At 41.0% G+C, this 25,613-nt stretch overlaps 1 protein-coding gene across 4 annotated transcripts in view; it reads left to right on the forward strand.

Moving 5' to 3' along the window:
- SPATA6 (spermatogenesis associated 6) overlaps window positions 1–24,146 on the forward strand; it is a 38,898-nt gene extending 14,752 nt beyond the window's left edge. For all 4 annotated transcript variants that reach the window (XM_028733544.2, XM_028733540.2, XM_028733543.2 and 1 more), the window contains 5 exons: window positions 1,260–1,300; window positions 3,751–3,932; window positions 14,392–14,491; window positions 14,997–15,121; window positions 17,613–24,146. In XM_028733544.2, coding sequence (XP_028589377.2) covers window positions 1,260–1,300; window positions 3,751–3,932; window positions 14,392–14,491; window positions 14,997–15,121; window positions 17,613–17,784 — 620 coding nt within the window. In that variant the 3' untranslated portion in view covers window positions 17,785–24,146. The remainder of the gene's footprint in view (window positions 1–1,259; window positions 1,301–3,750; window positions 3,933–14,391; window positions 14,492–14,996; window positions 15,122–17,612) is intronic.
- The last annotated feature ends 1,467 nt before the right edge of the window (window positions 24,147–25,613 follow it).

A 25,613-nucleotide genomic window follows, 5' to 3' on the forward strand; every position in this document is an offset into this window, starting at 1 on the left:
AATAATGTAAGCTAACAAATAAAGCTGATCTTGATTGTTAGTACTGTATTGGCTTTAGGTTGCTTCCAGCGAGATTTTATTAATACGCTGCTGATGTCTTATAGCAGGCATAGACAAACTCAACCCTCCAGATGTTTTGGGACTACAACTCCCATCATCCCTAGCCAACAGGACCAGTGGTCAGGGATGATGGGAGTTGTAATCCCAAAACATCTGGAGAGCCGAGTTTGCCTATGCCTGTCTTATAGGGCTGGCTCATTTCTGCTGCTGCCTCCCAGCTGCTCCAGTGTGGAGGCTCAGTTGTGGCTCCTGGTGTTAACAAATGAGGTCACCTAGAAGTTGGGGTACCTGGGGAAAAGAAGGAGAATAAATCTTCTGTGGATTTTTAGGAGGCCTGGAGAGAGTTGGTGAGGCTAGGGGAATAGAAACCGATTCTCTCTCTGCATGTACAAGAGTGGGACTTGGCCTTACAGTGGGACTATAAGGGTGAAGGGTTGTTACTTAAAAGGACCCAGAGTGGGAAAGAAAAGTTGACAGGGATTTTTTTCCCCTTCTGTGAGGGAATAGAGATGACAACAGCCTGTAGGAGAGCATGGAGCAGTGGGCGGAGAAGACAGAATCCTTCTCTCCACTGGGGAAACAGACCTGCCATGGGGTGAAAAACTCTTAACAGGATCCCATGACAGTAAAAGGGAAGGCTTAGATACGAAAACAAACATTATTGTGCTTATTTTTCCTATTAATTTTCTGGGACCCTTTTGTGGAGTTGCTTCCTGTTGGTCCTGAAAAATCCTTATAAGAGAATATTTAGTTCATTTCCCAAATGATGCTCTTTTGTAAGGAGCTTCATTTGAAGAATGGAAGGAAGATTAACACATCCCAGAAAAATTGAACCAGAAAAGCTGTTGTCTTATGTGGAAAATCTATTCAGCAGAGATATTTCAATGGAAGTATCATGTTTTATCCCAAGTGTTTTACACTGCTGAAGCATTCACGCATCCAGAGACTGATACATTGGTTTGAATAACTAATTATGTCCCAAACTCTAAATTATTTCACTGTCCAAACAGTTTATGTGCTCAGTTACCATTAATACTGTGTGGTAATCAAACAAGCCCCTGTTCTCAGAGGTTGCAGTTGAAGGTAGTGCAGTAGGACTAATACTTTGGGGACTTTTTGAACATTGGTATTATAAATGCGCACTATAAAAGCAAAGACACGTATTTGCAAATTAGACATTATCTTATTTTATTTTTTAGATCCTACCCTTCTTGGCAGTTATAGACCCAAGAATCGAAAAGTAAGTACTGAAAAGGAGGTTGCATAATTAAAGCTGAATGTGATGAGCTGAGTAAAACTATCTTCGCTGAGTGGCTTCCTGCTGTATAATGTTATTTCCTTACCATTGACAATTCTATATTTTGCGTTGTTAAAATATGATAGCCTCACAAATTTTGAGGAAAAATTGACTGCTGCAATGAACACGTAAAATCTGAAGCTGCCTAGATGAATCTATCTAGCCAAGTATTGTCAGCTGCAACTTTCCAAGTCCTAACTCAAAGGACTGTCCCAGCTCTCCTCAAGATAAATGTCATTGCATACATTGATTGTTGGACACTGACTTATGCCAGTGTCAGAGTGACCTCTTTATAAATGAGGATTCTGGTGATGATTCACAACTAAGGCTGCAATCCTAACTCCACTTGTTGGGGACTAAGCCCCAATGAATTCAGTAGGAGTTACTTCTGAGTAGACTTGGTTAGGCTTGCTGCCTAAATGATCTATTGCAGTGTTCCCCAACCTTGGGTCTCCAGCTGTTTTCGGACTACAATTCCCATCATCCTTGACCACTGGTCTTGCTAGCGAGGGATGATGGGAGTTGTAGTCCAAAAACAGCTGGAGACCCAAGGTTTGGGAACACTGATCTATTGGACACAATCAATTCACCATCATGCATAGTGGCTCTTAGGACAGCCTTGTGAATAAGCCTGCAAAAATATTTAATCCCTGCTAAGAGGCTTATCTTATCAGGGACGCGGGTGGCGCTGTGGGTAAAAGCCTTAGCACCTAGGGCTTGCCGATCGAAAGGTCGGTGGTTCGAATCCCCGCGGCGGGGTGCGCTCCCGCTGCTCGGTCCCAACGCCTGCCAACCTAGCAGTTCGAAAGCACCCCCGGGTGCAAGTAGATAAATAGGGACCGCTTACTAGCGGGAAGGTAAACGGCGTTTCCGTGTGCAGCTCTGGCTCGCCAGAGCAGCGATGTCACGCTGGCCACGTGACCCGGAAGTGTCTCTGGACAGCGCTGGCCCCCGGCCTATAGAGTGAGATGGGCGCACAACCCCAGAGTCTGTCAAGACTGGCCCGTACGGGCAGGGGTACCTTTACCTTTACCTTTTAAGAGGCTTATCACTTGTGTTTCCATGGTGGCAATGGAGGAGGAGAAGTCCTGTTCTCTATGGCCAGCATGAAAACACGAGTTACTAGCCCTGTAACAGAATAATAAAAACAAAAACCCCTGTGCCTTCTAACAAGTGAACCAGCACAAAACTGATGGACTGATCCTTCCTCCTGCTATCCTGCTGCATTTCCATGCTGGTTTCAGAGAACTGCTCCATCAACTGCAGCTTGTAAAGGTGTTGTGAAAATATTGTGTAGTTGGAGGAGTTTGGCAGGGATGATTGGAGTAAAGTGAGTATCTGCCTAAACTTCAATCTCCTTGACAGTTGAGTCATTTCTGTGCTCAATTTTAAGGGTTGGTTATCACCTCTAAAGACCTGAGCAGCTTGGACCCAAAATATTTAAGGAACTGTTTCTTCCCATACGTTCTTGTCCTCTGTCCTAGGACAATGGAAGAGGCCATTTTTCTGCGTTCCAGCACCATTCAAATTTCAGTAGGCAGTAACACAGGCAAGGGGCTTCACTTCCGTAGGGCTGTGGAACTTCGGGAGATCCTTCTATCTGGCTTTCTCTCTGATGGATGCCAGCTCAAAATGTTTACATTCTGGCATGCCTGTGGCCTGAGAGGTTTCTGCTTTGTTTTTGTATTTTCTAAACTGTTTTTATAACGTGTTTATTTTAGATATATGTTGAAGTTAGGCACCTTGAGACAAGCACACTGTTTTAAAATTTATATCCTATCTTGACTTGGGCAATCCTGCCATTCATTGCTTAAATCTCAAAAAAGGATTTTATTTGAAGGCATGTTATTTCATTTTCATTGCATCTAAATCTTGGTAGAATCTCATTTACTGTGACATTTTACTAAATATGGCCAACACTTTTGTCTTAGGGTTGCATCCAGCAGTCATCCCATTAGCACAATTCTGCCTATGCAGTGGAACTTCCCCCTCCATCTGTTCAGGGTGCGGGTTTGCACAGGAAGAAGAGAGGAAGGCCTGTTGTGCAAATGGAAGTCCTTGCACTAATAAGACAAATATGCTGGGAACAACCCCTTACCTTGAAGAAATTAAATAAAATATCCTTCAGGCAGTCACCAGAATTTTCAAAATCTGAAGTGGAAATTTCAAATATGTGGATGACCTGAGAGATGGCATTTAGGGTGCAAAGGACTGTGAGTCCTTTGTTGTAGTGTTCTAGCTATTTCTGCTGCTTCAGAGTTTTAATATACAAAAACCATGTTTTCATTGTACTGCAATACTCAGTACTGTAGTACTCAGGTATAGCCAAGATGTTAAACATACTATGTATCTTTCTTTAAAATTATGCTCCTCTTTTTTTTTGTTTCCGGCAGGCTACCAGGTCACATTCTGACAAAGACCTTCATAGTTTTTCTCACGCTTACGATGAGCACTTGATTTCGAGTATAGCTGGTAGGCAGCTCCATTCAACTCAACTGCTAATGCATTCAGCACCTCCACAACTGCAGAAGTATTACTCAACTCCTGTGTTTAATTGCTTGTCTCTTAGAGAAAGGTAATGTCATTTATCCACAAAATCTGAACAAATGTGCTGTCTTCTCAGTGTTACCTGTATTTTTAGTATTTCAGGTGGTTTTTACCGATAAGTTAACAACTTAAGGTTTGTTGGCGTATTGGCACATTTCTGGTATGGTGAGAATTAAAATCTTAGGATGAAGTGTCTCTAGCAGTATGCCCGTGTAGTGATATATAAGCCATGCGGCAACATTGGCATCTAATTGGCATATTAATTTGGCATTGATATTCCAGAGTTGAGATGCAAAGTAGCTGACCCTATTCAAGTACTCCTACTGGTACAGTCCACCTGAGGAACGCTGTTACCTTCATTTCATAAATGCCTTTAATTCCCATTGTATGTACAGTACTATTCAGTTCAGTGTTGAGGGTTAAAACAGTCAGCCACTTTCAGCAGGACAATTATATGTCATCTATCACATTCCAAATTTCCTCTCAGCTTCATCAGTGGCTTGCATTTCTGACTGCAAGAGGCTGATGGGGAGGGAACACCAAGTGGAAACACTTTCACACTGGAAGCTGAGTTTGCCTGTCTTGCCTCTCCCACCTTACAGGTATTTTATTCACTTGAGAGCTACTTGAGCTCTTGTTCTGTGGCTCTTTGCCTGTTGTTGACGCCATGGCACCAAGGTCTGCAGTGTCAGCTACAGTCGTATTAATCCTGACTCTTTGGAGTGGATGGCAATGTGCTCTCTGTATGGAAGTGGTCTGAGTGGCATGGGCACCTTGTTGTGAGTGGGCAGATTCCATTGGATAGTGGAATGTTTGTTTTGCATTTGGTCTCTGGCGTTTTGTATTATTTTATTTTTGCTGATGTTGTCTTGGTTGTTTGTAACAGATGAGGTGACATTACGCATGTTACATTGTGGATATTAACTTACATGCAAAACAGATTCTTTAGTTTTGTTTTTAAAAATTGTCATTCCGTTCAAAATTCAAAAATTGTCAGAACCATTCAAAATATTACAATGTGACTTTTTCTGTACATTTTTGTCATTTCTATGGTTGTAAAGTGCCTTGGGCACTGTAATGTAGAAAGGTATTATATAAGTTAATCTGAATTGAATTGCTATGATTTTGTTGCAGATATCTGACACAGACTGCAGAGGAATTAGGAATGGTGGAAGCACTTGATTCTGTTCCCAAACGGTTTTGCAGAATCTATTCATTTCTCTTTCTCAAAACTCCCGAATGATTGTGAGATTTAAAATAGATTCTGCTATTCATTCTGGACATGTATGCATGTCTGGAGCTTCAGATGTAGCAAGTGAAAGGTGATAGTGCTACTTCTTCATCACTCCTGAGGTCTCATGGTGAGTGTTGTGCTTCCTGGGGAAGTGTCTACACCGCCTGCAGTGTGCCTCATGCCAATTTTGGAACAGGCCCAGATCCCACTGCAAAGAGACATGCCCTGGAGACCTTTTAGAAATGTTTCCATCTCAGCTGGTACCTGAGGTTCTGGCTGAGACTATGGATTGGAACATAACTTCTACCAAGAATGGACAACTATCCCTAGCTCACCTGTAAAAATAAAAAATCTTTTTTCCTCCAAGCTCTCCACCAGCAATTCCCCCTTCCAAATAAACACATTTAAGAACAAAGCAGGAAGGTAACTAGCAACAGGAAACACTTTTCTTGCATCTCCATTAACTGGAAATGACTTGGAAGCATTGGTTTTTTTTTTGTCAGGGATGGTGAAACTTGTAGTTTTCTTTGCTTCCCGAACTGAACTAAGAGACGGGAGAAATGACAAACGAAATCCCACATTCCTTGACCTCTGAGTCATTTCCAGTTAAGGAGAGGCTAGAAAGGTCCCTACTGATGAATCTGGACTGCATTTGAAATGGGACTAAAAGGAGTCCTTCATGGAACTTTGGAGTGTCAGGCATAGCCCTATTGGCTTTAGCCCAAACGTAGCAGAGTTTTCCTGCACAGCGAAGAAGCTAGTTGCGGCAGTAATGACTAGTCAGCTAGACTCAGAATAACAATTTACAGGATTTATTAAAAAAGGAAAAAATAAAACCAGCAGAGTTTCTGCATACAAAACAAAGCAAAATAAACCCTCTCTTTCTCTCTCTCAAAACCATACACAGCACTTCTACTCCTAACAACACCTCACTTCAAACTGAGCTAGCAAACCCTTGATAACAGAGTTGAGTGCTGGTCGTTAACCAATCAGAGTGAGTAGTTTCTAGGTCAAGCAGACCTGGGCTTTCTGCCAAGAGTAAATTGACACCAGCCTGAGTTAATTGTGCGAAGCTAGAATCTGCAAGTTTCCCACGAGAACCAATTAACAGAAACTGAACACCCCCTCACAGATTCTGCTGAACAATTAACATCAAATACACCTATGTAGGAGATCATTTTTCCAGCAAACCTAAACCCTTGCACATTCGCTTGTTCTTTATCTTTGCCAATGGTTTAGTTAACACATCTGCTACATTTTCTTCACTTGATACATAAGTACAGGTGATTACATTGTCTTGTACACAGCAACGTACATTTTGGTATTTTACAGAGATATGTTTGGAACGCGATTTGAAACCCTCTGTTTTACTTAAGGTTATACAAGCTTGATTATCAATGTAAACTTGTACTGGTTCTCCACAATTTACATTTAAATCTGCTAACAAATGCTTGAAATAAATCACCTCGTTGCACAATTCACTCAATGCGGCGTACTCTGATTCCGTTGATGACACACTTACAACGTCTTGCTTGCGTGACCGCCAGCTGATTAAAGCTCCACCGACCATTATGACTAGTCCTGTGACAGATTTTCTATCCGGCAAATTTCCCCAGTCACTATCACAGTAGCAACTCAACATTTCATCCTCTGAAGAATTTAATTGTAACATATAGCCAATTGTCTGTTTGAGATATCTCAGAACTTGTTTTACCCCTTTCCAGGCATTTAGTGTGGGTTTTGAGACCAATCTACTTAATATGCCTACTGCATAACTAATATCAGGTCTGGACCACTGTGCTAGATACAATAAACTTCCAATTACAGAATGATATACATCAGGATGTTCAAATTCAGGACTCTCATCTATATGAAGTGTTTTTATGAAACCTGGATCCATAGGCACCACTGCCCCTTTGCAATCCTGCATCCTGTATGTAGTCAGTAGTTGTTTAACTTTGTTCTGCTGACTAATTAGGCAGCTGCCATCTTGGGCCCAGCACACTTCCAACCCTAGATATGTCCTAACCGGGCCTAAGTCTTTCACTTTGAACTTACTGGACAATTGTTTGGCAAACCTTTTAGTTTGTTTATCTGTTTTGCATGCATACAAAACATCATCTACATAAATCAGACAAAACTCTTGATCACTGCCTGTACCACGTACATAAACACAATTGTCAGCTGTACTCTGCTTGAAACCAAATGACACTAAGGCCTCATGGAAACATTTGTTCCAAGATCTTGCAGCCTGTTTGAGACCGTATAGAGCTTTGTTTAATTTCAACACTCTATTGGAACCTGTCTCATAACCAGGCGGTTCGGCAAGATACAGGTCTTCTGATATTGACGCATGTAAATATGCAGTCTGAATGTCAAAATGGTTTAACAGGAGTTTTCTCTTTGCTCCAAGCGTTAAAATCAGCCTTACACTGTCCCCCTTAGCAGTAGGGGAAAAAGTCTCGTCATAATCTTTTCCAGGCCTCTGAGAGTATCCTTGAGCGACTAAACGAGCTTTGTATTTGTACTCTCCTGTCACCAGAGGTTTAAGTTTGTACACCCACCTGCAGCCTACAATCTTTGCCCCCTCAGGCGCTGCTACTGGTGTAAAAACCTTGTGCTCATTCAGAGAGGACATCTCTTCCTCCATTGCCTGTTTCCAGAGCTCTGCCTCCTCTTTTGGTAACTTTAACACCTCCTGAAAACTCTTGGGTTCTGCACTTACACTAAACACATTTGCAGTATCTGGAGAAAAACGCACCGGAGGCACTCCTTTGTTTTGTCTTTTAGATCTTCTGGGAGAAAATTTTTCTTCTGACCCACTTTCCTCCTCAGAACTACGACCTCTCTTTTGTTGCATAGCAACTGGTCTTTGGCTAACTCCACTTTCTTGAGAGCTCTTATCTGAACTTTCCTCCCCCTCAGACTCTGATTCTCTGTGTCTACTTTCAGAGTCATGAAGCTCCTGGGAAGGTTCAAACCAAACCTCAGTATTGGCATGTAGTCTCTCCCAGCCACTATGTTCACAAAAACTGGCATTCCTGGAGATCACAATGCCATTTGTCCCTTCAGCAAAGCGGAAACCTTTTCCCAGCTCCTGGTAACCCACAAACACTAACTGTTTGGTCTTAGGATCTCCCTTCTTCCTCATTTGTTTTGGAATTAATACCCAGGCTTTTGATCCAAACACATGCAAATGGTCAATTTTGGGTTTTTTCTGAAACAATTTAAAGTACGGGGTTGTACCTATTGTTTGATGAAAGAGCCTGTTTTGGAGATAACACGCGGTGAGCATGCTCTCCCCCCAATAAGACATGGGCAAATCAGCATCGTCAAGCATGGCAAACATCATATCTTGTAAAGATCTGTTTTTTCGCTCTGCAACGCCATTCTCCTCTGGGGAAAAAGCATTCGTTTTTCTATGCCTAATGCCACGCTTTTGTAACCAATCTTTAAAAGCATTTGACATAAATTCGCCACCTCTGTCCGTCTGAATCCTTTTAAGTTTAATGGACAGAAATCTTTCCACTGATGCCACCCAGCCTTTAAACTTAGTGAACACGTCACCCTTATTTTTCATGGGAAAAACCCAAGAATAACGTGTGGCGTCATCCACAATTGTTAGTGAAAAGCGCGATCCACCCCTGCTTACAGCAAATGGACCAATTACGTCCATGTGAACCAGCTGTAGCGGTGACTCACTAACTCTGTCACTTCTGGGGTAAGAGACTCTGTGGGTTTTAACCTTTTTACAAACATTACAATCAAGGTACTTGTTACAACTCTTTAAATTACCTCCATCAGCCAATTCAGACATTTTTAGTACACTTTTCCAGCAAGCATGCCCCATTTTCCTATGCAATAAGTGCACACAGTTGTCATGTATAGCTTTGTTATTCACTGCAGGCTGAGATTTACTGACTACTGCTGCAACTTGAGATCCTGCTTTAAGCCAAAACAAGCCTCCCTCTGACTTAGCAGTGCCTAAAATCTCACCAGCCTTCTTAATAATGCAACTGTCTCCTTCAAAATGCACTTTAAACCCAGCTTTTAGCAAACAATCTACAGACATCAGATTGCTCCTTAATGAAGGCACACAAAGTACATTTTGCAAGCATTCACGAAGACAAGGAACAAAAACTGCACCCCCCGAAATCACTTCGGAAGTACTTCCGTCTGCTAGAGCCACCTGGCTGCGCTGTGCTGAGTTCTTGGAAACAAACAATTCATCTGAATTTACGATGTGGCGAGATGCTCCTGAATCGACCACCCAGACCGCTTGTTTCTCATCAGCAATCTTGACCTCGCCGGTCACCAGCTGAGCCGACTGTTTTCGTTTGAAGAATTTCTTTTTACGCTGCTGCTGCTGCTGATCTCGTCTCTGCTCCTGCACCGGCAACTGAGACTTGACCAACTCCGGACATTGTCGTTTTAGATGCGCTGAAGACCCACATCGGAAACAACGCCTAACAGCAAACGCTGACTCCTCACCGGTACGCTGCTTTTGCTTCACCTCTGGCACGGCATGAGAACTCCTTCCAAACCGCCCACCTGTAGAAGCCTCTGCAGCCACCGACCTTTCTTGCCTCTTCTGCCATTCTTCAATCAAACGCCCAGTAACGTAACTGACTGATAAATCACGCTCCTGCATGCCTTCTAGAGACAAAACTAAATTATCCCAGCTTTCCGGGAGAGAACTCAAAATAATAGCCACCTTCTCCTGCTGGTCTAACGCACAGTCTCTTTCCTGTAGCGCAGCAAACTTTAACTGTAAACTGTGTAGGTGTTCCTGCATTGTAACCCCAGGCTGTAACATTGCCTTGTACAATGCCTTGCGAATGAACAGCTTGGAAACCGCTGTCTCACGCACATGGAGTTCTTTAAGTGCTTGCCACACACCTCTAGCTGTCTTGATTCCCCTCACATACGGCAACTGGGAATCTTCCAGCCCCAAGACAATTGTGGCCCTTGCTCTTTGGTCTTTATCGAGGTCTTCATCATCAGGCTTCGCAGGAAACTTACTCACCACTTGCCAGAGACGATCCCTCTGCAGCACTGCCTGCATGCGTTCCGACCACAGCAAGTAATTGGAGTCATTCAGACGCTCAAAAGCCATCTGAACTGGTTGTGAGGCCATCTTGAGAGCGATGTCCCTGGAACCCGGAACCAGCTACTCACGACCACCGAGAGAGAAAACAGGAACCACAGCACCCAGCACTCACACGCTGCAGCTGTTGTCCTTGTGTCCGCTGCGTCACCAGCTCACCACGGTCAGGAACCAGCCAGAGTCCATCTGCTGCACCAACAGGAACAACAACTTCTGGAACTACTGGAACCAACGCCGTTGATGCTGACACCACCGCAACTCAGGCTGGCAGCACAATGCCCATAACCTCATGGAACTTTGGAGTGTCAGGCATAGCCCTATTGGCTTTAGCCCAAACGTAGCAGAGTTTTCCTGCACAGCGAAGAAGCTAGTTGCGGCAGTAATGACTAGTCAGCTAGACTCAGAATAACAATTTACAGGATTTATTAAAAAAGGAAAAAATAAAACCAGCAGAGTTTCTGCATACAAAACAAAGCAAAATAAACCCTCTCTTTCTCTCTCTCAAAACCATACACAGCACTTCTACTCCTAACAACACCTCACTTCAAACTGAGCTAGCAAACCCTTGATAACAGAGTTGAGTGCTGGTCGTTAACCAATCAGAGTGAGTAGTTTCTAGGTCAAGCAGACCTGGGCTTTCTGCCAAGAGTAAATTGACACCAGCCTGAGTTAATTGTGCGAAGCTAGAATCTGCAAGTTTCCCACGAGAACCAATTAACAGAAACTGAACAGTCCTGCCTCAAGATTTTCCCACAACAAGCATGCAATGCTCTTCTCTGTTTCGTGCTGATTCTGAATAGCAGCAACTGAGGTGAAGATGTGGCCTTAGAAGACAATAAGAGTCTGAGCTACAAATAAGGCAGTCTGATACAGATATCCATCTTACGTATAGACATCTCAGTAAGCTAGAAAATGGATTCTCTCAGCTACGGATCTCAGTCATTGAGATGGAGCTGTGAGCAGAGTGCCAATGATTCTTCGAGGTGATACAGGCATAGAGAGAGGCTTACAGTTTCCTGTCGTTATAGGGGACTGCATATCTTGGGGATTGATTCACCCAGCGTGATGTGACCTTGTCTGTTCTGCAGTTGACAGGTATCAAAAACTGCCTGGCTGGCCTAGAGAAACGGAAAGGTGCAGCTCATCACGAGCAGTTACTCTTGGCCTCTGTAGCTTGTCTGATATGGTTCATCAAGACTTGATCTTGTCTGCTGTAGGTCAGAACAATAGATTTCCAAAGTGTTTCTTGAGAAGGTTGGCTATTGTAATGCTCACCACATCATTCTTTGTATGCCAGATGCTCTAACCTACTTCCTTTCATATTCAGACTACTGTGAAATATTTGTCAAAACAGATGGAGTGATTTTACTTGAAATGGCAGTAGGTTTGGCAGCCTCCATTTGTGTTTTTAATGCTTTCCAGAGGTGATCTGTTCATACAGCTTTCCAAGAGCTGGTATGGTAGCGCAGGATATCCACAAGCACTTGGGAACATTTTTTCCACCATAGTGTCCATTGTTCTGTGGGCAAGGGGAGGCATTGGCTACCTTCCTCCTCACTGGGTGTGGTGTGGCAGTGCCTTCTGGGTGAGTAGTTTGGTGGGGAGGCCCAGTATCCAAGCCATGAGCAACTCTTTTAAATACAGGTGTTCAGGCTGGTAAACATTTTGTACTTGGAAAGCTGTAGTGTGCTGTTGATAGGGAGACAGAAAGCTGTAGAAAAGCTTTTCTTTTTAGCAGCACTCTTTCCACCGCACACCCAACTGCATTTACCTCCAGAAAGAAAATTACAAGCAGTACAAACACATCCCTTTTTCTGGCAAGAATGACCACGGTGAACCTGAAATGGTATCTAAATCTCTTTCCTTTCTAGGATTATGGGACAAAGTGAAGGATGGGAGGCCCCTGAGCAGGCACAGGGAGTCTTCATTTCCTGTGTTCCCTCCTTAAGCCCAGCCTAATGTGTAAATCAGGCCTGAATTCACTGGGAGGGGGAATCATAAGCGACCTCATTTTATCTAATCTCTGATTTAATTAATTCTTGTTGCATTGTTTCTGATTTCGTATGGTTTGATATAGCTGTCTTCCATTGGATTATTCCAGGGCTAATTTCTTGGCATCTAAAAGTGCTCCTTGTGTACTGAATGACTCTTGCCAGGCCATATTACGTTTAAATTAAATCTGGTTTTGTTAATGAGCATAATTGCATTGGTAAGCTCTCAGAGATTCGCTTTTGCAGTTGTAGTTATCCATGGAGCAATTTCTCCCCTTCTCTCCCCCGCCCTTTCTACAATAGTTGCTTGCTCAGTAGATGTGCATCTGCTACTATAGTACTTTATTGATTTTTACCCTGTGATAGTTTGTCCTTGTATGTTTTTTCCTCCTTCTCCTCTCAGCACAAATCCTCTGCCTTTTGAAACTGATAAATTCTTCATGGAAGCCACAGAAGTGCAATTGCACTTCTTGTTGTGATACACTATGGCAGGGGGAAAGCACTACATTAAGAACCACAAATGATTTTTGCAGAATGTGCCTATAATAACTTTGTTGATATGAGATACATTAGTATTCCTTGCTAATAGAGGATTTGAGCATTTATTGCTAGAAATGCTGTCTCTGAAAATACATACCCATTGCAAACTATAGAGTGGTAAGCTTCTATTTAAACAGTTCATGTGGACAAATCTTATTTTTTGTACATCTGAGGCTGCGGTCATATAGGCACTTACCTGCAAGTAAGACTCATTTTGAATTTACTTCAGAGTAGACATGAATAGGATTTCACTTAAATTGTCTACCTTATCCTGATGAATATGTAAAATTTAGATTGGCCACATTGATAAAATTTCTGGATTTGTTCCTTGACTTTTTTTGCTGAAAAATACAATTCTGCTTATCATTTTTTAAAAGTCCTTATAAAAGAGGGAAAATGCTTTTAGCTACATTACAACAGAAAATAGTTTGTTCTGTTGATTGCTCTTGACATAGCATCTTTGAAATGAATTATGAGTAGTTCTATATTGATCTGGCTTACTCTAGGTCACCGAGCTATATATCCAAAGTGTTTATACAATCTATTGGAATCGATAAACAATTTAAACTGATGTAACTGCAGAATGTTTGCTAGTCCCGAGGAAAATTGGAAGTATGACAAAGAATACAGTTGTAGAAGTTTATTTGGTTTTGTCAGAGTAAAATAATACAACCATTCTGGCAGCACTGCAAGAAACTACCAACACCTTAATCCCATATGTAAGAAGTTGGCGGTTTTGCACAAGCATTATTTGAGTCTTTATGCTTTAGAAATTCTGTTTATTTATAGTTTTAAGAAATTGCTTTTTGAAAATGAGCTTCAGAGAATAACTCCAGTAGGAGTTGCACATCATAAAATGGTTTCAATTTAGATTATGGGTGTTAAATTTTAGCTTTAGCTTTGTTGTATGGTGACTTTGGGTGGTGTAAATATTAATGTAATGGCTTAAAGTGTGGATTAGGTTTTATAGTTATGTCTAAAATTAGACAATTAAAAAGGAGCTGATACTGTTTTTATTAATACCTAAATTTTTGAATGTAGAAAATTGAGGTGTGTGTGATGAGTGAACATTTCTTATGCCACAGCGCACACTAGTGGATTATTTTGTCATTTCACTAAAGAAATGTCCATAGGGATTTACAGGGTTTTTTTGTTTTAAGGGGCGATATTAGTCCTCACTTTGTCCCTCTCAGGGATAATATTGTGACAATTACAGGAAGCTTCAGTTTGTGACAAATACAATGCATCAGATAGTTGGAAAATGAAGCACACTTGGCTTCAAAGTCATGTTGAAATGATGCTTCGTAACCATGTTTAGCATTGTGCTGTACATCTCTTTGCCCCATCATTTAGTAAACATCAATACTTATATTTCTTTTTTGAATATTTTAGAAATTTAGATAATGAATATGCAGAAATCAATATTTGCTTAATATATTCCTCTAATGTAGCATACATTGCAGAATATATACTATACGTTACTGGAATTAACAGTAAGTTTTACACTTGATAAAATGAGGCCATCATAAGAGAGAACCATTTGACCTTGTATCCATTTCTAAAGATCAAACGGTCCCATAGCTTAAAATCTTCCCTTTTTCTCTTTTGATTATAGGTTTCGTTCTGGCTGGAGTGCAACAGTAAATGGAGAAGAGATCCATAAACGAGTGAGAAATATTTTAAGGACTCACAGTGCAAGGCAAAGGCTAACGTTTGTACGTTTCCCCCTAAAGTGTTATGGAGAAAATACCCACCCACCCCCGCTTTTTAAAAAAATGTTTCCTTTCATTAGTACATGGGGATAACTTTTATAACATATATGAACAATTTTTGCCATTGAACGTTGTATCTGTCATGGAACTATTCATGACATTATGTCTTTATGTACAAATTGCTTTGTGAAACACATTGTACCTTTGGGTCCTCTACAGGATCACATGGTGACCTCTGGCCACCCATTTCCAGATGCTCCCTTTTCTTCCTTACCCTTTCTTTTTTCTCGTTCCCACCCCTTCTGTGCATGTCAATGGAAGAGTCAGTAGTTTGCTTGCCTTACGCTGCATTGCCACTGTTTTCATGTCTCTGGTGGCTGTTAAGTGTTCGTTTTGATCAAGATTTAATTTTTTTAATGAAATAAAAATACATATAATTGTGTTTCTTTTTTTAAAGGGCTGCATTTTTCAGTCACATGAGATTATCATCTTTGTATTGATTCCTTAGGATGAGAGTTGTTTGTCAAAAGATGATTCTGCTAAGTCAAGAGACTCAAGTAAGACAGAAGATTCCAATAAGAAGAAAGACATTTCAGACAGAGACCGTTTAAGCCACAGTGATCTTCAGAGCAGGTAAAGCTCCTATTCCTATTATACCCCCTTGTCCTAGTCCATACTTAGCTTTTCCATTCACTGCTGTCATTGCAATTGTTACCAAAATACTCCTTATCTATGCCTGTTGCAGTTGGAATAAATTATACAAGTGAACTAGACTTGTATAACTTTCTAAACCAATCCATGCACAGAATTGGTTTACACATGAAGCACAGCCCACCATAACCCTAGGCACTCTTAAGTCTATTGATTTAATCTGCCGCTATTCTCTTCCTTTTCATGTTGCCAGAATAATATGAGAAGCCAGGGCTGCTTCTCTTACTATCCTGTCAACACCTCCCCTGCCTCTCATACTCTAAGCCTCGTCTTGTCAGCTGATGCAAGCAAAGCTATGTGCATATGTCTGGTGATAGTTTGGGACACGGGGATCATTTTGGGACCTACAGGCATGAATAAAGAATCTGCAACAACTACTGCCACAGCATTAGCGAAAACGATGGACTTTGAAATGTCATATGCAAGTAGGGTCTGGGTATTGATGGGTTCATCACATTCTGTGGAGCAGTCGTGAGAGTTGGGGATAAAGAAAGGGACTCAAGGACATTCTGACAGCTTGAAGTCTGCCAGCGTCCTCATAAATAACCGTACCAAGGCAGAGTTCAGAGGAGAATGTAGTTTTGCTGACCAAATGTTCACACTAAAGTAAATGATTGAAAACCATTGGGACTGCACAGAAGGTCCGTGATGCTGAAATATTTAAAGTGCAAGTGACTTTGAAAGGAACTTGTGGGACTCTAAAGGAGATGGAACAAAAGCATGTGACAGGTATATGACAGGTATTTCCGAAAGTGGAGCTGAGTGCAGCTACCCTGCTCTTAATATGATTTGTGCATGTAATCCCCAGATCACTTCAGCTCAACTTGTCAGGATAGTTTCCAGTTAAGGTGGCAGACTGACGTTTTTCTAACATGGATGTAGCTATGTCCGTTCCACTGTTGAATTTCTTATGAGGAAGGGATGACTAATGGCCATGCACCAAAAGTGAGCACACTCAAAAAGTATGACATTGTCAGTATGTTGACGTGGAAATCACAGGAAGTGCTGCCGCTTTTCATGAGCGTATCTCAGACTGTCATGATGACTGTGGTTCTAGGTGAAAAAGTCTGGATTTTATGGAACCAGAGTTATGGGTGCTATTCCTCATCCTGTGCTCCTGTTCTGCCTCCATTCACTGCATTTTACCTTACTAATAAGTAGTACATGGTCAGCTGGGCTTCAAATATAAAGCTAAAGCCTGCCAGTTTTATCATGGTCTTGTTTAAAAGGGCCATTACATGGCTATATAGCACTGATAAACAGTTCCTTTTTCTCATCCACTTTAGCATCCACGAAATATGTATATATGTGTGTGTGTTTTATTTATGGTATTAATATACCTTAAATAGGTGGACCTCACATAAGACTATTGGCACAATAAGCAATAATTAAAAGGTTACAATAAAATAGACAATACAAGAGTTTAGAAGCAGCAGTATTGGCTTCTTCTCTGCTCCCCTCAGAGCAAAATGAAACTAATCTGCTGGTCAATCCAGTTGTCTCTCATCTAAAGGATAAATCATATGCTGCCTGCTGTGATGCAAGTTATCACCTACATTTAAAAATGATCTGCATTCAGCCGGACTTAAGTTCCAAGCTGCTTCTTAGATTAGAGGTCAGGACAGAATTATGGAAAACTTGGTATTTGAATCAAGCAGTGGGTCTTGCACTCAAATGCTGACAAGGTGCTTAGGGCACAATCAACTCTCAAGCAGGTATGATATTTATCTTGACCAGCGAAAGCCATCCAGGAGATGCTGACTCATCTACTAGTTGAAATGACCAGTATCTCTTTTTATGAGAGCAGTGTAGAAAACTGTGACTTGGGAGCCTATTCGCATGGTAGCATTCCATACTATTAGGGTAGGTGACTATAGCAGGCATGTAGCTAGGGTCTATCAGAGTGCTTGTTATGGAAGACCAATATAATCGGCCCTGTCCAAATAGTAACTTAATTCAGTGGTGCAGTATCTCACCATGAAGAAAAAACTCAGAAGCCACCAGGTGCGTGTTGGAGACTGGGTGGATCAAAACCTATAAAAATAATCTTGGGCTCATAGATGCCGAGGTGATTGACAAAGTGACTGTATCAGAAACTAATCAAGTGAATACAAACATATCTACACATAGAAAGAAATGACACTGAGCAGTCACTTTCCATATTTATGAAACTATAGAAGGTATATTTCTGAGGTGAGACACCTGTAGAGCATACTCAGAAAGTGCAGTCAGGACAGGTTTTCTTTAATATTGTCTATTTTGGAAATAGCCGTGTAAACAAACCTTGTAGGCGTCACTCAAGTGCCTATGCTACTTAAAGAGTAATCAAATAATAAATGTCCTTCACTCTTTTCCTTTTTCAAAAGATCACATTTTAATAGATGTGTGTTTGGGGTTTTTTGGGTATTACTAGTTCATCTATACGGCAGAGCATCATGGTTCAACTGGATGATGATGACTATTGGACTAGTCGAGCTGCAGAATATAAAAGCAAACCCCACAGAGCAATCTTTGAAGACAGTCTGCAGAAAATCTATCGAAATATGTACCGAAAAGCTTCTGGATCAAAATCAAAGAATAAATAAATTCCTGATAGTGATGCAGGTGAAAATGAACAGTATAAAAGATCAATATTTGTAATGAAAATGTTGTGTGTCTAACAAATGTTTGTTTCTCTCTCTCTCTCTCTCTCTCTGTTTTTATATGTGTTTGTGAAATTCTGAGGCTGGGACTCTCAACAGGAAAATAAATAAAATCTGGAGGGTTTTAAGTAGGGTACATTGTTTGTTTATGGGATTTATAGGCATGTTAGTAGTTTTGGCTCCCCATTTCTAAAGCATCTGGCTTCCAATTGAATTAGGATAAATTGCACACATCTCCACTACATCGCTGTCCATGTAGGTATGTGTCTTGCCTAGAGCACTAATAGAGGCACATGTGGAAACAGTTGTTCTATGGTTGCAATGTGTTTCCAATACTGTGCTACTGAAAAGTATCTGTTGGGCTCTTTTTCGGGGGTGTTATATCATTCAGCATGTCACCGAAAATCTGTGGATCTTGCAATGGTCTCTGGGCAAGTGGTGGGGAAGCCATGGACCTTTGTGTACTGGATGATTGTGTAAGTTCACTGTTGTGAATAGTGAGGAAGTTGCTATCGGGAACAGAGAATTGCATTCATTATCAATACAAGCAGCCAATAATAATGATAATGCTTACTTGGAATAACCACCACCACCTACAGGACATATGAGAGTTGGGGATGAGGGAGAGTGAACATAAGAAGCCTAATACAGTATTCAGAATTGATTTATAAGACCTGAAATATTGTCATGTGAACAATAGACCTTCCAGATTTTGTTGTAAAAATCAAGTGGATTTGTGTTTGTGTTTTTGCCTGCAAATTTTTTTTTGTTGTTGTTGTCAGGCATGGGTGAAGTAAGCCAACTGTGCCAGTCTTCTGCACACCGATGGGCTACATCTTCCTCCTTTCTCTCTGCTATTTTTTAATCATTATGCTTCTATTTGTAATCCTCTTTTAGCTTAATTACGTCAGCAGTATATCACTTCCCTTATATTTGCTCCCAATCATCCCTTGATCAAATAGGACCCAGTGTCCTTTCAGACTGCATCAGAGATATATCAGTTCATTGTTGGATATGAAAAAGAGCAAGGCTTCGAGCACATCAGCTAGTGCACCCACCCAAATGCAAACATTATGAATGTTCTGCACCTCAAACTGATCAAATTTGGAGTCTGTTCTTACAGGCTCAAGGGATGTATTGGCAGAGCGGCATTGGCAGAGCGGGCATCTCTCTTCTAAAGGCCACCAAATGTTCACCAGCAGTTTTGAAACATCCCCTGAGAAGAAACCTTTCCAGCCTTCCACTGAGTATATCCCATGCTAACAAATAAGGGCAGGCTGCCTGCTCTTTAGGCATTCAGAAATTTATAGAGGCAGGGGTGTTTGGCTTCTACTTCTTGTCAGAAAGGAAAGAAGTAAACATACTCCTTTTGGAATACTTATATCATTACAGCATAGAAATAATAGATGCCCAAAGGTGGTTTCAGATGTATCTGAAAACAGTGTGAGGGGTACGCAATGCACAAGATTACCGCCTGCCTATCTCCATTTTATATTGTGTCTTTCAAAAAGTCTCCTATCTCTACCAGCTCTGTACAGACATCTACATTTTGTCAGATGTCGATGGATTTATTTAAAGCATGGGCAGGTAACTTACAGGCCTGAAAGTGTTGCTGGATTGCAACTCTCATCATTCTTGACCATTGGCCAGCCAGCGGAGGCTGATGGGACTTGGGAGTCCAACCCGTTAGAAGTATTTTTATACCACCCCTCAGCAAAACTGACAGGATGCATGTAGTGGAAATCACAGGGCACTATTATTATTTATTTTCCAAATCTTCCATAGAGCTCAACATAAGAATACGTGGTGCCAGACCGACATCAACTTTGGTGCCAGGCAAGCCTTCCTGGAGATGGCATTCCATAAGCCGAATGCCACAACTCAGAAGGGCCCTCTCTCGTCATCACTCATCTCATGCTGGATGGTGGTGGGATCCAGAGAGGTACCTAAAATAACAAATGCAGTATTGAAGCAGGATCCTGTGTTAGAAGGTGGTCCTTCAGTTATCCAGGTCTGAATTGTTCCTGCAGATGGACCAGGAGATAGTGTAGTGGACACAGAAAAGTTGTAATTCCAGCATATGGATGAATTTACAGAAAGGTGGATGAAACCCAGCAAAACATTATAGCCAACAATTACTTATGATCCATACAGGTCATGTAGTGTGCAGAGGTGTAGGATATTATTATAGAACAGGCATAGGCAAACTCGCCCTCCAGATGTTTTGGGACTACAACACCCATGATCCCTAGCTAACAGGCCCGGTGATCAGGGATGATGGGAATTGTAGTCCCAAAACATCTGGAGGGCCGAGTTTGCCTATGCCTGTTATAGAATATTGCTACAGCACAATCCTGTTCCTAGAGATATTTACTCAGAAGTAAGCCCTACTGTGTTGAATGGGGCTTACTCTCTAGTAAGTGTATTTAGAATTGCAGCCTTTGAGTGGTCATTTACATCAATAGTGCAAACCCATGTGTGGTCTATTTCAGAGCTAAGTCCCACTTAATTCAATGGTACTCGCTCTCTGGTCACTCTTTTTCCAGTAGTTCCCTAAGAATCACTTTGCGCAATAGGTTGAGTTCCTAGTGATAGATGTCAAGACAAAAGAGGAGCGTCACCAAACATCCAGGAATAGATCTTTCCCCTTGTATTTTTATCACCGCAGTAGCTGATGGAACACTTGGACTGTTTCAAAATTTTGGGGTGAAGTTGCACCTGTTTCTGCCCATAATATTTGGCCCCACAAATATCCCTCACTTTTCTGCTTCACCTGTCTCTGCCTACAAGCCCTGGGCATGTTAATTATATAATTCTAAAAGTTGTAGAATAATACAGTCTGTTGAATGTTAATGATTATTTGAGATATGAAAGCAGGTAGAAATTCCTCATCCTTACCCATGTATAATCCCCAAATCACTTTCTGTGGTTGGCTAACCTTCTGTTAGCTGGCAAACAGCAGTGTGCATAGGGCAGACTCTGTCTCCTCTTTGACTTGCAGGGTGTGATAAGTAACATTTCAGGCAATGAACCAACATAGTAATAAACAGTAATTGTTTAGTGCACCTTGCCTTCTAATACAATTTAAATCCCTTCTATCAAATGCAAATGTCTAAGTTCCCAAGCAGCGCTTTAAATAACAGTTTTCTGTGCTTGTTCCTTATCTTTTGTCATCCACAAAGTGGTGTGTTGGTGGCATGAGATGGCACAATTCCACCAGCTTCATTTTGCATCTTAAAAAGAGCTGTCTGCTCAAGTGCAGAAAAAACTGCTTCAATGAAGAGCGAGCTGGAATTTAGAGAAGAAATCTTTTCTTTCCAAAATAAATAAGTAGTGTTGCAGCATGCGAAAATTCCTGCCAGGCATGGTATTTTCTGCAAACAATATAAAAATGTAATCAGCATAAAGCAGCAATTCCTTATATTGAAAAAGTGTTGACAATGTGCTCCGTGAGCTTAGAAATCGAAAGGAATGTAAAAGGAATCCCAAATGCTTTGTGGATTTAAGTATCTTAAAATTTCTAAGTGCGTGTGGTGTGCAGTGATGAACAAGTTAGCCACTTTCGATGCAGTTTTCATATAAGTTCAACAGAGGGTGGATGTAGAGAACAATTTACCAAATGGAAATTTAGCATTATAGTATGGAATCGTAATATCCCTTCAAATCACAAGATCTTTATCACAGATGAACACCAAATCTCAGCAACAAAATAATGGTGAAATTCTCAAGGGCTAGTTTAAGATATGGTGGCTGAAGTCACCCTGAGTGGTTAATTCCTTGGGCAGAAGCTTCTAGTGATCAGCAGTGAGATATGCCTAAATATTGGCATATTAATTGTATTGCAAGCATATGTTGTTTTCATAGGAACCAGCCCTTAGGTGCCGTGGGGGCTTTGGCCCCCACAAAAATATATTTATGGGCATTTCCATTCAAATAGTGTATATGCACTGTGTCATGTGGTTGATTATGCAGGGCGGGGCTTAGCTAGACCCCTGCAATCTTTTATTCAATTTGGCACCTCTGGTTGTCTTATCCAGCCAATCTGGATTTAGCTCAGCCCGTTTGGAAACTGGGTTTGTATGGGGTTCATTTTGAAAATAATTTTAAGAATGCCGTGCGATTTCCAAAAATGCATGGAGGTTTGGTATAGTCTGGAAGTTCTATATGCTGATCCAAAAATCCATGTGTGGTTGGACAGCTGCAAATCTGTCAGATGAGGGTGCTTCCTATTCATTTCAGTGGAGGACTCTGGACCAGACACATGGAAATGCAAGATGAAGTTGTAGCAGAAAGGGGGCAGAGTTAAATCACATTCCCTCATCTGGAACAAACTGGCTGGATTAGTGCAATACGGGTTTCACTATTCACACTACGTTACCCATTTGGAATATTCCTGATGAATCAAGGGTTCTAGATGCTTCAGATCTTATATGGTTTTGTTTTGTTCTTTGTATATAGAAGTGAATTTTGTAGGTATGACGTTATGCTGCAGTGTGAGCTTTTAACCTGTAAAGTATTCCTTCTATTTGTGTTGTTAGAACCCTGTGGATCAAACCTTGTGCCTTCTTACCACACAGTGATACAGAAATGAATGTTTGTGAACCTTTGACAGATTTTGTCATAAACGTGATTTATCATTGTGTTAAAAACATGCACCTCTTTTTAAGAAGCCCAACATCTAAAAAAGAAAAAGAAAAAAAGACTTTGCTGTAGCCTTCCTGGTTTACTGGTTTTTAATCATGTAGCTGTCAGAAATAAACAACCACTGTTCTTTGTGTGATGGAGCCTAATGTTAAAGCTGTCAGAGTCCACTGAGAGAGTGCAAGTGTAATATTTATGTCTATAGGGCCTGCCATTCATGCTGTTCTCAACTTTCACTGATTTAGGGCTCAGCTGGTGTAAACTGGGTCTTATTTCGGCACACCTGAAGTCAGTGAGGGCTTTTAAAATGACTTTTTGATGTGCAAAATGACACTGTAATGGCTTCCACTCAGTCGCTGTGTGTTTCTAATCTTTCAAAGGTATACCTGTTCCAACACGTTCAAGATTTTTTTCCTTGAGTATTGGAATAATTGGTGGTATTTTAAGATAGTGAACTGTGCTGAAATAAAGCTGCTTACAAAGCTAAATATGTCACAGTTAATAATAAAACTACTTTGTTATTGGGTAGATCCCCCATTTTAGTAGGCCTTCTGAGGGGGAATTTCTCTGGATTGTGCCTTGCTCTTCTCCAGAATCCTTTGCCATATATTCACTTCTCTTCTGCACATAAAACCTGGTTGAGTTCCAGATGGGAAGAAATTCAGCTTTGCTCATCCTAATTGATATTGAGTGGTTTTTCATTCCTTTCATTCCAAATACATACCAGAGTCTGAAATCTGATAAATTTATACCTTGGTAACTTGTGATTGTGTGAAAAAATATTCCAGCGTGAAGTGTCTTTTGAGAATTACTGTATTCATGTAATATATATTTGGTCTGTGTAAAAATATAATTTCCTATGTATACTGTACTAACAATATATACAGTGGTACCTCCGGTTGCAGACGGGATCTGTTCTGGAGGTCCAGCCAGATCCCAAGGTTTTCACAACTGGAGAGACCGCTTCTGTGCACATGGCGGTAGATCGCTTCTATGCATGCGCACTGGGCAAAAACCCGGAAATATACTTCTGGGTTTGCCGCTTACGTATCCTGAAGTTTACGTAACTGGAGGGATACGTAAGCGGAGGTACGGTTGTATTGGCCTTGGTCTTGAGGTGAGCTAGACTTTTAAAATATTGATTGGTTCTCTTTAAATCTGATGACCAGGTTCAGTTGCTTACTTGCCTTTTCTGGCTCAATAATAATGTATCATAGTGGCCATGATAATTGCTAGAACATCTGGTGATATGCTAGCAAACATTTAAAGTATGGATAGTTAAAGACTATCACAATTTTGGAGAGTCCCTGCATTTCTGGGTGACTTTCCTGACGTATGTTAAAGCAACATGGTGCTCCTCTAGCAATTGTAAATGCATTAGACAGCTGTGAAATTGTTAGAATGTTTTTGTACTGCAAGCAACAAAAGGTTTTTTTTTAATAATGTTAGGAAGGAAAAAGGTTTTTAGTAAAGTTAGGAAGGAAAAGTTATGCAGAACTCTTAAAATGCCTTAGACATTAATTACTTGAGCATTGACTTTCAGTTAATGGAGACAAAAGTGTGAAGTCCTCTCCTAAAGCACAAAGACGCTGAAATCTTACCTAGTAACAGCAGTGGGGAGAGGTTTAGGCTATTCATCACAATAAATAAATGAGCCAAAGATTCCCAAGTTTCCTTTTATTAGTTATTTCAGTTTGAAACTTACATGGTCTGATTGTACTGACGGTTTGAGTTTAACTTTGCACAGCTCCTACTGGAAGAGAAAATTAGGCATGCACACTCTATTATATTCTGGAGAGGAAGGAAAGCAGCACTCTTGTTAAGTGCTAGGAAGATTTTTACTGGAACACTGTTAAGAAGCTGGAACTTTGAGCATGGGATGCGAACCTCAGGCCCAGAGTCAAATGCAGCTCTTGAAGCCTCTCTATCAGGCTCTCGGGACTCTACTCCAGGCTACTGACCAACTTTATACTGTGCTGTCCTTGAACACTTTTGCTAGGCTGGAATGTGTCCTTGAATTGTGACAGTACCCCTTGCTTCTTTTAATGGAGGATGCATGTGTGTTGTGTGTGAAACCTCAGATATTCATGGGGCAGGAATGTAGCTTAATATACAAAGGTAAGTGTTAGATCAATTTCTCCACCAACTTTTGCCATTGGTATGCAACCCTGAAAAGGTTGCCCATGAAGGAATGTAAACCGCAGGCTGATTTTCTTTTCCTCACTCCTGATTCTAAACACTGGCATATTGTCTTTTTTCCATTTCTCCCCTTAGTCAACCTTGGTTTTTTTCTGTGGCGCACCAAGACTCTTGGTTTGAAATCCCCTTTTCCAGCAGCCACGCACTTTTCTTTGACCCTCTCATTGTCAGAGGTTGAAAGAGCAGTATGGGGCTGTTTGCAAATGGACTTTCAAACAAACCATGCTGTGCTTTGAAACCCCAACAATTGTGGCTTCAAAGCATAGCATCATCTGATGTCATTGTGCTGGCAGGTGACTGCCCACCAATCGAATTTGGCTTGGCAGGATTGGGGAAATAAGAATCTGGCCTGCCAACCAAAAAAGTTTCCCCACCCCTGTGATAAAATATCAGATAAATGATTCTTTTCCTGAAGCCAAAATATCTTCAAGTTAAAGTAATTACTAAGTAAATAAATGCTAAGGCAGTTCACAGTCTGAGAATTGACTTACATAGTTCCAATTTAGTACAGTGGAAATTGTTAAATTACATTTTCTGATCTGGGATTGGCCTGATATAAAATAATAGAGTGGGGGTTTATGACGCAGTAATTTGGTTTCTATCAAGTAGTACCTGTTTCAGCCATGTAGCAGTTATATAATTAACAGTCCCTATTGCCCCTTTTTGGAGGCATTTCACCCTTCTTTTTTCTTTTCTTCTTTTTTTTAAACATCTATACCCATTGATCTAAAAATAGTTTATTTTTTAAAGAAACCCAACAAAATCAGTCAGATTGGTAGTTTGAAATTGTGTGTGTGATTCCCCAACAGATACAGATTGTTTCATCCATGTCCCTTCTTGATGTAATAATTACTTGTTCCACAAAGGGAGTTGGAGAGGCTGTTACCAGCTAGACACTCCAGTGGTTGCTCATTAGATTGGAAGTTTTGGGA

The sequence above is a fragment of the Podarcis muralis genome, chromosome 5 (assembly GCF_964188315.1).
Source record: "Podarcis muralis chromosome 5, rPodMur119.hap1.1, whole genome shotgun sequence".
In the NCBI taxonomy this organism is placed as follows: Eukaryota; Metazoa; Chordata; class Lepidosauria; order Squamata; family Lacertidae; genus Podarcis; species Podarcis muralis.